Consider the following 14,389-nt stretch of genomic DNA (forward strand, 5'->3'; position numbering starts at 1 on the left):
TTTGTGTGTGTGTGTGTGTGTAAATTTCACAATTTTGCAAGAATGTTATTTTCTGCAACAAAAATTTCTGAAAGGTGAGAAATTGCTACTTTTCTCTAGAAAAGTGATAATACTTTCTGTCAATGTGGTTCCTGGTAAAGAATTTTAACACATGAAATATATGGCATGATACAGTATCTCACATGTATTTGCAACAAAAATATAAGCATTATAATCATGCATGTCTATGTGCAGATATGCATTTCACATATTTGTTATGTGCAGTGCTTGGTAACTTATTTGGTAACAACTTGCATTTTTACAAATATAATTTTAGGTATGAGCATCAAAACATGAAACTTAACATTTCTTACCATGACTTTGTATTATACAATATCTTCAAGTCATACTGTAAAACATGATATATTCGTGGCATGAATTTTTCGTAAATTGGATCCGACGGCCTTTTTTGCTGCATGAAATTTTCGCGAAAAGCCACTGGCATTCAATGCATATAGTGTAGACCAGAACTTTCGCGTGCATTTTAATTTCGTGAATCTTGGCGCTCGCGAAATTCGCGAAATGAAAATGCACACGAAAATTCCTCGTTTTACAGTATCTCATTGGAGAATTGATTCACATGGAGTATAGGCACAAGGAGCTGGGAGGGCTCCAACGGCATTTTGACAATTAATGTGAGGTGGACCAGTACACTGTATATGTAAGTAGGGTCGGGGCACAGTGCAACTTCAGCTTTGTGTTACAGTACAAGAAGCAGTTCTAGGCTAGCCACAGGACTGCATTTCATGAGTACCAGCAATCAGTCTCAACATTTTTTAAAACGCTAGAGACTCTTTCCTTTGACAAACAGTAGGATGACAGCAACAGACAAGTGAAAATGTCATTGAAATTGGCCATTGAATGTCTGAATTTTGTCAAAACTTCTGAATATGTTAGCTAAGGACAAAGAGCAGGTTGTCACAATATCTTGACATCATTCTTCTTTGTAATCACCCAGACAGTAATCATAGTAGCTGCTACATTCTATATTGGTAAATGACTTTGTTCAATTTGGGCTTTAATGATTTGGGGTTATTTGGCTCATATTTCATCCCACATGTTCTTTGTGTTTCACTGCTTTCATACAATATAAATCCCTCTTTGCTCAGTGGAACAAAACAGACGAGTAGTCATTATGTGTATAATAATAGATGTGGACATTTCTAAACCTTTTTGAATACTTTTTTATTATTTTTTTCTTCAAATTTTTTAGAGGAATATGCTGAAGAGCAGGGAGCCCTGGTTTAGATGCCCATGATTTTGATGCTGAAGTTATTTAAGAATTCTTGAGCAAGGTGTTAATCTCTGTCAATTGATCATACTAAAACATCTAAAAGACTATACAGTAATACGATTCAAATCACCCATGATAGGAGGGAGGGGAAGGGGAGGATGACAAATATGATCACTGGACAGGCAACAAAATGATTCATAAAATTGAATTATTTGGTTTCAATTTTTCACTATCTGTCAGCAATCGGTGACCATGAAAATTAATGTCATTTTTCCTCCAACTTTCTTTCTTTCTTTCTTTTTTTTGGTCAACTGTGTTTGCAATCTGAGTTTAGTCACCATGCAATTGCACTGCATACACAACATAGTACATAACTAACCCTTGTGCCTGTACCGCCATATCTCGATGTCAAGTCCCAGTACACATGTTCTCTCGGCTCAGTTAGCTGCTCCTGGGCTGGCTCTGGCACTGAGACAGCCAGTACCTAATGCTGCTCGAGGCCATCAATAGCCCAGCACTGTCTCCACTCCTTACCCATATGATGGTCACAATGTTTTGTTTGTTTTGTTTTTGTTTTTTTGCTTCCTGAACTTGTGCATCTTTTCAGATAATAATGACTTCTTAATGTGAATGAATCCTACACTGAATTGGCTAGATAAAAAAAAGGTTTTTTTTTTTCTTTTGTTGATATTTTCTCCCTTACTCTGAGAAGAAGCTTTGCCCCATTTTCATATTTTTACTTGCTCTACGGAAGTGGCTAAGCGCTAGTATCCAGCTGTGGTTCAGATACCAAAGTGCAATTTTCACTGGTCAGTTTGGAGCTTTGATATCCCGTAAGCCCATGGGTATTAATGTGCCGACTGAGTCTGATACAATTTAGTCTGGTTGCGGTCTAGTTGTTGTCTAGTTCTACGGCTCAACCAAAATGTAGCCAACCCTGGAAAAGTTTCACAGTTTGTGCTAGGGGAACTGATGTTTGGGGAAAATGAATTCAATGAAATTGAAGTAGTAAAAGAGGAGTTAGTTCAGGTTACAACAAAGCATATACAATGTGCATGTATCTTGTACACATTGACACTTCCACACCTTTCTATCTGCCAGGGAGTGCTTACATGCACCTGTCCTAATCAAGCATGTTTTGATCATTCCTTTTCACAAAAACATGTTTATTTGTACAATACTTGTCTTCAAACCTACATTTTATCCTCACACAGTCAACATTTGCCTCCTACACTTACAGGCATAGTCAATGTTCCTCTCGTATATCTTGGGCAAAGAAGGAGGAGGAAAGCAAGAGAAGAAAAGATAAGAAAAAGGAGAAGGACAAAATAGAAGCCCTACTTCCATTAAGGAAGTAGAGTCTTAAAAATTCCCACTCATACACACAAACGCACGCACTGTAGAGCACCGTTCACATTGACACTACACGCTTCAATAATTCAGAACACTGGAAGACAACAATGCTGGATCAGGAAGTGATTTTACGATTCTCAACAATTCACAGTTTATTGCCGACAATACTGCACAAACATGAAACTGTTGATAATTTTTTTTCTTTCAAATCTTCAAACATGCATTACAAAGGCTCTGTGATTCCCTGACATGGAAAAAATAAAAACAATAACATGTTAGAGACATATAAAGTACCTGAAACATTTGGCAACAACCAAAGCATTCCTTACATCTTCATAAATCTTCCTAATTTATTACAGTAAATTAGAGTTCATATTCATGAGACCATCCTAAGCTCCTTACAATAAATCATTCCCCACGTCCAACAGGGAAATGACAAAATCTTAACTCCTTAATTCAAGGTACAGCCTTAGTCTTTACACTTCTTCCTTTCACATAACACAGACAAAAAAGAACCTCCATAGAGCAGCAACTTCTTGCACGACGTTTACAGCACACACTTTGGAGTTTGAAGTCAATTTGATGACAGTAGACTTCCAAGGATTCACAATTCAACATGATACAATTGCTTCTGTGACCAAATATACGTCACATCATAAACATACTCTCTTTGTAGACAAAAAAACCCACAATGTAGTCTGTCTGTTCTTTGTCCATCACTTCTGGATTTTCCGAGATGTCTCCCTCCCTCCTGGTGAAAACCAATACATGCATTCTTAATCAATCTCTCCTTTCAATCACTGCATCACCTGGTACTAGATATCTAGCCTCTTCAAATGTCGATGACATATACAAACAGCTTTCTCTAACACACACACACACACACACACACACACACACACACACACACACACACAACTGTGAGATTCTCCCCCTGAGGGGCAGATCTTGGCACTCTTTCAGAAGGACCAACCAGACATTGTCATTGGTACCACTTCTGTGCAAAAGGCTCCATCCCCACAGATCATCCAGTTCCTGACGGATAGACTAACCACTGGCATTCTTTCATTGTGTAGATCGCAAATATGCCATAAATAACTTTGATTGCAGGAAAAATCCATGCCTCTACCCGTCATTTTGACTCAAATCTGCCACACATCAAAACTCATCTTTTGCAATTAGTCAGCAAGAATCTTGCTCCCTTTGTAGCACAAGTAGCACTTACATCTCATACAAAAAAAAAATTCATAGAACATGCCATGCATATCTTGAAATATATATATTTGTAGCACTTTTTTTGTCCACTTTTTTTTTCTTTCATACTTTTCTTGGAAGAAGATGCAATAGTACATAGTCCTTGCTTTGATATAACGGTATAGATTTGGCGTTTTTGTATCATTAATTTACAGTATTATTACATATTTTACAAAGATTGGTGATTTGGCCTATCTTACACCTTAACTCTTATTTACATGTATACAGTACCTAGGTAGTCACATTACACAGATCAATATTAGATATCCTATGTACATTATGTTTGATCTGTCCTTATTCACCTTGATCTTACATAGTTTACAATACTGTGGTTACCATAGAAATGCCCCTATCTTACAAATAATCCTGCTGAGAATGCATAGGTTAATTCAGTCTCCCTGGTCCTTGAAGCAACGTACAGTAAGCTGCTGAAAGCCTGTCAGTGCCACACAATTGTACAACCAGAAATGAGAGACTGGCTCTAGAAGATGTGCCTTCACTATGTTCTACCTCAACAGAAAGCCTTGGTGTAAAAACGGCACTTTATTGCTACGACAGATTTCACTGACTTGTGACCAGCTGGCAACTGCCCTTGTTATCCTACCCACTGTGATGGTTAGAAGGTAACTAGCAAATATGACATTCGCAACATAAACCAAGTCACATGAGGGATTTCACACTTCTGTCATGGGTCACAAATCAATTCCTGTCTGCATAGTAAGCAGAGGCAAGTGAAATGAGTGGTTAAGAGTATGGCACTGTCCAAGCACAAAACAATTTGGTGTCTGATCTACCCAGTATCCTCTAATCTAGGTTCAGACTTCTCATGGTCGCTTTAAGCAACCTTTCACACACAAATCCAAGACATATCCTGCACATAAACCAGGAAGTCTTTATATCACCCTGGTTGATGCACATTCACACTCTCATCTTGAATTCCTGTCTTCATACTCCAAAGCAAAAACACAAAAGCGAAGTCTGTAACTCATAGCAGTCCTGTGCTTGATACACACACTTTGTAGAATTTTATGCCTTATGATATATGACCATGATGCCTCACTGTGTAGTCCACTGAGATTTTCGAAGCGCATGAATACTGAGATATGGCTGCTTTTCAATTCAAATTCATCCACCTTCCCTTGAAAGATGCAGGGAACACAGAACTAGAATTCTGCGTACATGCATCCCAAGGTACATTTCACTTCTTGCCTTACTCTGCAATGACACTTTGCACCTTGCTATGGTTACAGACCATACATGGTTGTGCAAATATCAAATTCCATTTTGATGACGCCGCTGAGGTGGCTTCAGGTACGCCTCATATTTACCATCTACTTTCAATAAACTGAACTGAGAGCACTATCTCAGGAGCCATGCTCAAATAATCTCACAAGACTAACCAACTAGGCATCACAATGTCTGTATCAACAGCAATTTGCACGTAATACTTCGGGAAAAAATAGTCCTGGGGACTCAAACGACACAGTCCTCAAATGATTACAAGATATACAGCCTATTTTACATGTGAAAACCTCTTGCTCACTTGGACAAGAATTTTCAACTGGAATAAGTTATAAACCCATTAATACTGTCAAAGAAGACACATTACAGTCATAGTAATGATAAAACATACAAATGAAAATACGCTAAGTAGCCCTAGAAGATATTTCCTCACATTTCTCAAAAACAGGTGGGCTTACATTGAGAACAAGTATAAGATTACTCTGGGGAGTCATTTTTTGCAGCCTTAGTAATAATATATGACAAGGTGTCAAAAATATGAACATAACCAAATTATACACTTCAGACCTCATGAATACACAGATACACTCGTATACACAGATAGAATGACTATGGATTCACACCTGTTCAGTTAATGCTTACTACATGAATTACACCTAGCTTTGGTAATAACATCCTCTCCATGAGTGGCATGTTGGCTATCTTACAGCCACATGGGAATTATAACATCCTCTCCATGAGTGGCATGTTGGCTATCTTACAGCCAAATGGGAATTATATACAGGGTGTGTGCAAGCATACCATAATCTGTTATGACTGGAAGCGAGTAAGTTTTAGGGCCACCCAGTGAATGGAATGTCAGGCATTGTCCAAAAAATTTGGTAAACCAAAAAAATTTGCCAACCCAGCAGAGTTGTTCTGGACAACTCGCCTGGGATCTTGTTATCATACCAGTGCCCACATCAGGGACTATCACTAGACTTTAGACCATATGACTGTGAAAGTCAAGATATAGGTGTAAAAGGGCATTGCACAATCCTACCTCATCTAACTCAGGAATAGATAGACGGGGATATCGGTGACAATGCACTGACCGCAGGCTGGAAATACCAGTGTGTTTTAGGGTTCTTCATCAATATCACTTTAACAATTAATTCTTTCCCAATTTGAAAGGAACTTGACTGATGTTGAAGGCCTTTGAAAAGAGGAACATGCTTGCACATACCTTGTATACTCTCAACATTGCACAACTAATTAAGTCCTATGATTGTGGAGTAAATGCACTGGATTCAATTGACACAAGGAATGTACGCAAGGTCCAAGGTTATCAGATATACAATAAGAACAGGACTCTATGATTTAAGGAAACATCCTATCTTTAAGAAAAAAAACCTCAACAACCACAAACGATCTTTCCAAACTTAAACAAAAAAACTCACAATTTGACTGAGATGTTCAATTGATCAAGGTAGAAGTAAGTTGTGTTGTAATCCTATGTGAATAAGAGTTTGCCTCAGTCCACTAATTCAAGCACCACTGTCCTTATGACATACTTACAAGTTAATCACTGTTAGTCCCTGAAGTACAACATATATCTTTACACTTTTAAAAAGAAAAGTAATATACAATATCCAAACTTTTCCAAACTGAGACAAAGAATACAAATACCTGGCAAGATAAAACTTGAATTGCTTTTACTAAAAATAAAAAGTATAGCTAACCCTATGCCTAATCACCCTAGCACCTGAAAATATCTTGCAGCTAATCATTAAAGAAAACCCCCCAAAAATAATGATAATGATCCATACACTGTCTTGACATACACATACTTTTGAGCATAAGTGGGCAGATTCTTGTGATAAAAGGGAACTGCTTACGTGGTGGCTACCATCCCGTGAAGTGCGTACCAAGTATAAGTGTAACTACAGTCAGTCTGGTGTCTTGGTCCTAGAACGAGACATTAATATATTTCAGAAAATACTGTGTTAGATTTGGTATTGGCAGTGAAGAGCTCGGTAGTGAGAGATCTCAAAGCTGTGGGCAATTGATGTTTACTCTGTCTTGCTTGAAATGCTTAATTTGGGATAGCTATCTTGAAGAATTATGTCTGGTATGCTGTATCCTAGAAATACATGAGATGCACAAATATGGTATAAGCAACAAAGCATGAGATATGCCTTATATGCATCAAATTGATCTCTCTTTTTTGTATTTTTTGGCTGTCTGTGCTTCTGCTCAGCATGGTTTGTTGTGAACCTAGCTGTTTGTTTGTTTGTTTTTTTGTTGAGAAAACGGTTCAGAAACCAGAATATTAGGTTGACACTGATTCACACTCAGTGACGTGCAACTAGGAATGCACAGTGACTAGAGAGAGACTGTGTATTTAAGATTGGTATGGAAATAGGCCTTGTGATATGAATTGCCACATGAAAAGAGGTAGGCTAAAAAAAGCTCTTCACTACCAACACTATCAAAAGATGGATCTTGTTGGTCTCTGCTACTTAATTCATACTGATAGGATTAACCATACAAATACTTCAGTATCTTACAACATTATGTCCTATACATCGATGTGTTTGGTAAAATGTAAGTTAATGCACTTCTCCTTTTTGACACACATATAAAAAAATAAAAGTTCCTCAACCTACCTTACAATTAATTGTAGCCCCCATTAACCTAGATTGCAACATATTGTAAGTAGAGCCCTACAGAGCCTTGTAATTACATACACTCATCACACCAAAATACATTCACTATGAGAATGATTTTGTTCTATTTGCACCCACAAGCAGAATATCTACACAAAACTTTGAGTAAATGTACAACTATGAGTTAAACTAGCATGAAATAAGCTCACACAAGCAGTAAAATGAGAAACTGATCAAACACAGGTTAAAACTTTCTCATAAGATACAAATCTTTGATTGCAGCTCCAATCTGAACATCTCTTTTTGTATCCTTTCTTTTATCACAGGTGTCCAAGGAGCATTGTATTTTATTTAGCATCAAATTTTCTGTCAAAGTGTTTCATTTTGGAATCTCATTTTGCTTCTTCAACTGCGGCTCATTGACTGAATCTCATACAAAGTCTTTCAGGTTGTCATTCACCAAATGGATTGAAAAAAAAAAGGTGAAAAAAAAAGAAGCACAGCAAGCATATCTACAGGAAGCAAATCATATTGCATCTAAAACATCTACATCAAGAAATCTTTACACCCAAGAAGGCTGAAATTTTACAGACCAGTTTAGACACCAATTGATACACATATCCATCTCTCTGGAAAAGGAATGTTTGTTCACTTTGGATTTGAAGCAGGAACTTGACACAACAAATATACGGCAGCAAACTTTGTCCACCCATCCGGCGAGTCACGGACCTTGTGGCTGGTACGACACTTCACCTGCACACACAAGTCTGAGATTGTTTGGTCATAGCTTGATAAGCCCTTTGTCATGAGGAAAACAAAATATCAACATCTCTTCCTGAATCTTGCATTGTCTCATTCTCGCCAAGTGGAAATTTGTGCTTACAGCTGCCATTCCACTTGAAAGTATCTCAAATCAGGCATTCACTTTTTTTTTTATACAACATCTGTCAAATTTTTAGTTTGATTAAATGTTTGATTTCTGTCTGCTCTTCATACAACATTAAAGTAATGCATTGAATTTCACAATCACTAAAACCAAAAGAAAACATTTAAATTCTCTTTGGCCACAATCTTGTCAAATATTGGACCATTCTTTTCAACCATATGATAGCCATATGCATTTCAGGTAACTTAAAATCAAAAGTGTTGCCTGGTTATTTGAGATACTTCCAACTTCACCTTTATACATTCCATTTCTCACCATGAGAGGATAAATGAATATTGACATCAAATGGTCCATTGGAAAAGGAATACTGGAAATAAGATCTCTGGGTTGACACCAATCACAATGTGGAACTACATTTTTCTTCTTTCCTAACGAATGGCCTTGAATTGAGACTGCTATATGAAATGTCAAACAGCTATGGAATGTTCCACTGTCAACCCTTGTACCCTCCTCACATAGCTCTGTGCAGCAAAACACAGGATGAGGTTGGCATAATACAGGGGGAGAGCTGGGAGGGAATGTCAACTCTAACAGCTCTTGAAAACAACATCCTAATATGTCTGGGATGTTGTCTAATCTTTTCCAACATTTCTCCATCCTGCATCTATATGTTGTTAGCCATTATTCTATTTTTATTTATTTTTTTTTGCATTTTTCAAATTCAAGTCAATTCCTTTTAAAGAATTACAAAAGACTTTATTGAGACATCCCTCCACCAAGATATTCCACAATGGCGCACTTATAACCTACGTGCCAGCAAATGGTGTTCAAACCAGATGATATTCTAAGTATTCCCAGATTCCCCAATTCTTATTTGACAAAAAAATCCCCTTAGCCCAAAATAGTCACAAGATACCAAAGGCTCAGTTGCACTACAAGCTTTAAACGCTAACCCTGAAAGCAGAATAAGAGAGACATACAACAAGCAAATGAAGTCTAAACTATGAGTAGACAGATCTATCAAGAGAGTGATGACCACACAGGAGACAATATGTGGGACTGTATGTAGCGGCCATGCCTCCCCCTCAAGATCTAACAGCCTCCTTCTCTGGGCTGGCTCCTGGTGCTGATTCCATGGCCTCCTGTAGGAGACTCTGGTACTTGATGTACCTGCGTCTGACCTGCTGGATGTACTCCTCCTCCTCCTTGTCCAGGATCCGCAGGAAGTTCTGCAGCTCCGGGACAGTGAAGGCTTCCCACTGGAGAATCAAGGAATCAAGGAATCAAGGAATCAAGGATTAACTCTGAGCCGATTATTTCCTCTGAATACACATTCATGGTAGATACAGTGTAGGGTTAGGTCAGTGCACTGCCATGGATGGTTTGTTTTGTGAGGTTTTTCTTGGCATTATCTTTTAAAATATTCCGTAACATAATATTACTACTAAATATAGTGAATTTACAATGCCTGGCATTATATTGGAAGCCGACCTTAAGTTTGAACCCGGCTAAACTTAGCAGACAAGCAAAACAGAAGTGAATTGTGTTTAAAAAAAGGTAAAATCACAAAAATGTAGGTGTGTAGAAAACTTGTGAGTACTTTCTGTTTCTCTGAAATCATGACGTGATCAGTTTACAACAGTTGTAAGCCCTGGAGAAGATTTCTTCTCTATTCCTGACTTGATCAAATGCCTTTTGATGTTAATGCACTGCATTGATATCAATATTAAAGCATAAGTTGTACCTTCCAAAACTATACTTGTGCCACAAGCCCTGTCACCTAGAAGACCAGGAACCGTTTACCACTATACCATGCTAGTTATGGAAACTGTGACTACATGTGACTGTCAGCCATGTAGTGTTGGACCTTTAACTCACCTCAATAACTCCGGTCTCATTCTCTCGAAGCTCAAATTTCTTGTCCCCGGTGGCTTTCACCCATCCCAGGCACAAGAAGAGGGGCTTGTCCTCGTCAACCATCTTACGCATGAACACTGCAGGAAAGAATGCAAACAGTGTGGGGCCACAAACACAAGATATGTTTGTTAGCTGTCTGAGTCGTGCAGACACAATCACTTCTCACAGGATCCCTACTGAAATTAACTCAAATTTCCTTTGTTACAGAGATGTAGTGACACAGGATAAAAATTTCAAGCACTAGAGGCAGCTCTCTTGAATTCAGATGAAAGTTCTAATACCTCTTGTTTTGCCCCCACTCCATAAGGACAACTACAACGGTATATAGTGGTACATTGCATTCTCACTTCACACAAGCTATAATCTGGAGATTTCATACATACTCTATAGAGAGTAGTTTAAATTAGCTAATATGTTTGCCAAGCAATACTTGGCCATTCAGAACAGTTACCTAGAAGAAGATACACTATTGGCACATATCTGATAGTTTCAGGTCTTAAGGTTCACTATTCCCTGTGGTTTGGTGCCAGATACATGCCTGCACTTCAACACACTGATTTATTAGCACACAAAGAAACCTAACACCTCATAATGGTTTCAATAAGGATGAAGTCTTGTATATGGCTGCAATTAATGTCTCATCTTTCCTCCGGGACATCTTGATAACAAATTTCAACCGCTCAATAATTTGGCACAGTCATCTGTAATTGGATCTTCACTCTGCTAATGTGACTTGTTTTGGTCTCCTTCAATTTCTGCCCCCTCACCATCACCCCCTCCCCCCCCCCCCCCCCCCCAAAAAAAAAAAAAAAATGGAAAAAAGATATCAAAAAACAAAGGTCTTCCTTGGATGCACATTCCTTTTCAGCAAAGAGAAAAGGCAAAATACTTCAGTGAGTTTGGCAATTTAAAAGGCTTATTTGTGTTATTTTCAGACATTCTCCAGACTATTTTAACAATTGATTGCCACTATCACAACCCACAGAATATAAGCAACCTCCAGTTTGGCATACAGACATTCTCCCTAGGGTCAGGAAGTTACATGGTCACTTAAGATGGAATTTCCCTCAGTTTTTGAGCAATGGCTGACTAATCAAACCTTGTCATGCCTTTTCTTATCATTTCTTATAATATCTGATTGCTCTCATTTCTGACAATAGACACTAATGTCTGACATGCTACAAGATGTATTTTGCCAGTAAATTGTACCATATAGACCATACCATGTCTTCTTTTTCATATTCTTCTTCGTTTATGGTGTATGTATTTTCAGTCGTTTTGCTTTGGTGTAAAGCACCTCCAGCATTTAATCAGAATGGAAAATGGAAAACTGTATGTATTATCATCATCATACAATACAAGATTGGCAGATTTTGACTGATAGTGTTAAGTGCATTGACTATCTTTTGGGCCATTGCCAGAAAACTGTTTTAACTAGGAGATAGCATATAGCACAAGATGGTGTCTAGAAGTTATGACTCTCACAAGATGTGACTCTCCCTTTAAAAAAAAAAGTCTTCCTGCTTGATATCGAGACCGGGAGAGATGAAGAGAATGTCTCCGGCTGGAAAGGGGACTCGTCTGGAAAGGAAACTATCTGCACTAATTCAAACATTGTCAGATTGATGGTGATGGGTGATGGAAGTCAGAAGCTCCCGGGATTCGCTACTGTCTTGGCATCATGCCGGGGAATGGAGAAATCACTAGAGAGCAGGGACATGGTGTCTTCTCTGTGATGTAGCAGTTGCACACCTTCATAGATCAGAGTGTGACTGATTCTTCTCATCTACTTTCATATATATCTCTTTTCTGTACAATACTCTAGACTAAGTATCATATATCATCCCAGTCTTGAGGTAAGACTACACATTGATGCTGTGACATTTTAAAGTGCAGGTATCTGTTTATCTTGAAACAAAGTCTGTGAGCTGGCCATGCCCCTATAATTCAATGCTCAGATTTTCTGAATTACAATAGCAAACAAAGCCCTGATGCTGTACACGTGGAAAGCCACCCTTCAAAAACTCTGATGTGCACAGCATTCTCAGTCTTATGGTGTGTCTACCAGCAATTTTTTTTCAGTGCTTTAAAAAGGAAGAGAATTGTAAAGTCCTGCATAAACTCTCATGCACCATTATACATTTTAGAAATGAAAAAAAAAACCAAAAAAACAGGAGAAACCCTACTCAACCAAACAACTTTCCTTAGAAATTGGCCAAAGGGAAAATACAACACTGCAGTACAAATAGTTGTACTGTAGGCTAGTACATCAGCTAAATGCTTTGACAAGAAAGCAACATTCAAACAGCAATAACAACTACAGTTTGTACTCCACAAGGTGAGATGCAAGTTTTGTTCTTGTTTTCTACGATGTTGTTTTGAATGGTGTCAATGTCCTATAAGCAAATAACATCTCTACCACAGTTTAGGGTGTTTTTTTTTTTTTTAATAACTCCGATAAAGCCTTCTTTAACACTCCTCACTGCAAGCAGTACAATAAGCCAAGGGCGATGTAGTGATGTCTACACTGTAGTGTGTGCTAAAAACTTTGATGTCAAATGCAATTTCACATCAAATTTTGTGGCATATGTTTTGGATTATGCAACTTACATTTCCAACTTTGAGATACCTTGGGTTCCAGGTTGGGTGTACATTAGCAAGGGATAAAGTCTCAAATGAGAAGGATAAATCTGACTTTGTTATCTCAGTTTTTACTTGCTGAAGAGTCTGTAAGTCTCACTAAAATAAAAATCATGAAAATGTCAAAGGAGAACTGCCATCCTGAAAGAGGCTGATGTCTGGCAAAGGGCAAAAAGTTGAATGAAACATTGTCTTACATGAGCAGCAAGAAATACCCTTCTTGAAGAAGGAGGAGAAAGAAGGGGGGGGGGGGCACACAAATACCAAAATGTCTGTCACCCAAGAATCTGTTCCTGTCACAATATGCTATCATGATCCGTCTATAATCCAATACACAGCTGCTGGTCTGTTTACATCCTCCCTTTCTTATTCCACATGATATTTTCTTACCAACTCTCTAATAGAATAATGCCTCTAATGCCCTTCAGCCCTATAGCTTATTGAACCCCCTTACAATCGAGAAAAAAACAACCAAAGAAGAGAAAAAAATGGGTTCCACCCATGGCAATTCTATGTGACCAATAATTCCAAAACAATCATCTAGTTCAAGCTACTGTATACCATTGATAAATATTTCAGTATTGGCTCTGAATGAACTGTGAAGTATAGCTCAGACAGTAGATCATGATCATAAATCGACAAAACGGTCAAATATCACTGTAACTATTGCAAAGTAAGAAAATGTGTTCTTCATAAAGCCCACAGCAAAAAAAAAAAAGACATTTTTTGCTGATTTCTGAAATGCAGCTTCATGATGAGTTACATCTGAAACTGGGCACTAAATAAAGTTATCAATACTCAAACACTGACTTTTTTCTCCTCTCTCAAATTGACAATTAACCCATTATGGCAAAAGAGCTCACATTTTATTTGCTTGGTTCTTGCCCTCAGCCATTAATCTTTCAGCTCAAGAAGACTGGATGAGGACACAGGCACTTCTCTTCAATCTCTCAATGCAGGATTGATTTAGTGGTAAAAGAGTGTGGGGTGATGTAATGTGATGTAGCAAGGTTAAATTCAACTCTCCAGATGACTGCTGATGCTGTCCTACTTAAAGGGAGATATCAGACAAGCTGCTACACTTGATGCCCTGATACCAGAGACATGTACCATGCAGTACCTCCCCATGCTATCCCTAATTGAGTTTCTTGTCACATGTGTTCACCACCCTTGGAC

At 38.1% G+C, this 14,389-nt stretch overlaps 1 protein-coding gene across 6 annotated transcripts in view; it reads right to left on the minus strand.

The window, feature by feature from the left end:
• Positions 1-7,906: 7,906 nt before the first annotated feature.
• Positions 7,907-14,389, minus strand: part of LOC139743856 (ras association domain-containing protein 1-like) — a 71,062-nt gene continuing 64,579 nt past the window's right edge. For all 6 annotated transcript variants that reach the window (XM_071654313.1, XM_071654314.1, XM_071654312.1 and 3 more), the window contains 2 exons: positions 10,535-10,650; positions 7,907-9,915 (listed from right to left, as the gene is read on the minus strand). In XM_071654313.1, coding sequence (XP_071510414.1) covers positions 9,742-9,915; positions 10,535-10,650 — 290 coding nt within the window. In that variant the 3' untranslated portion in view covers positions 7,907-9,741. The remainder of the gene's footprint in view (positions 9,916-10,534; positions 10,651-14,389) is intronic.

The sequence above is a fragment of the Diadema antillarum genome, unplaced genomic scaffold (assembly GCF_040938485.1).
Source record: "Diadema antillarum isolate AM-2024a unplaced genomic scaffold, OU_Dant_1.0 seq00001116_RagTag, whole genome shotgun sequence".
Lineage (NCBI taxonomy): Eukaryota > Metazoa > Echinodermata > Echinoidea > Diadematoida > Diadematidae > Diadema > Diadema antillarum.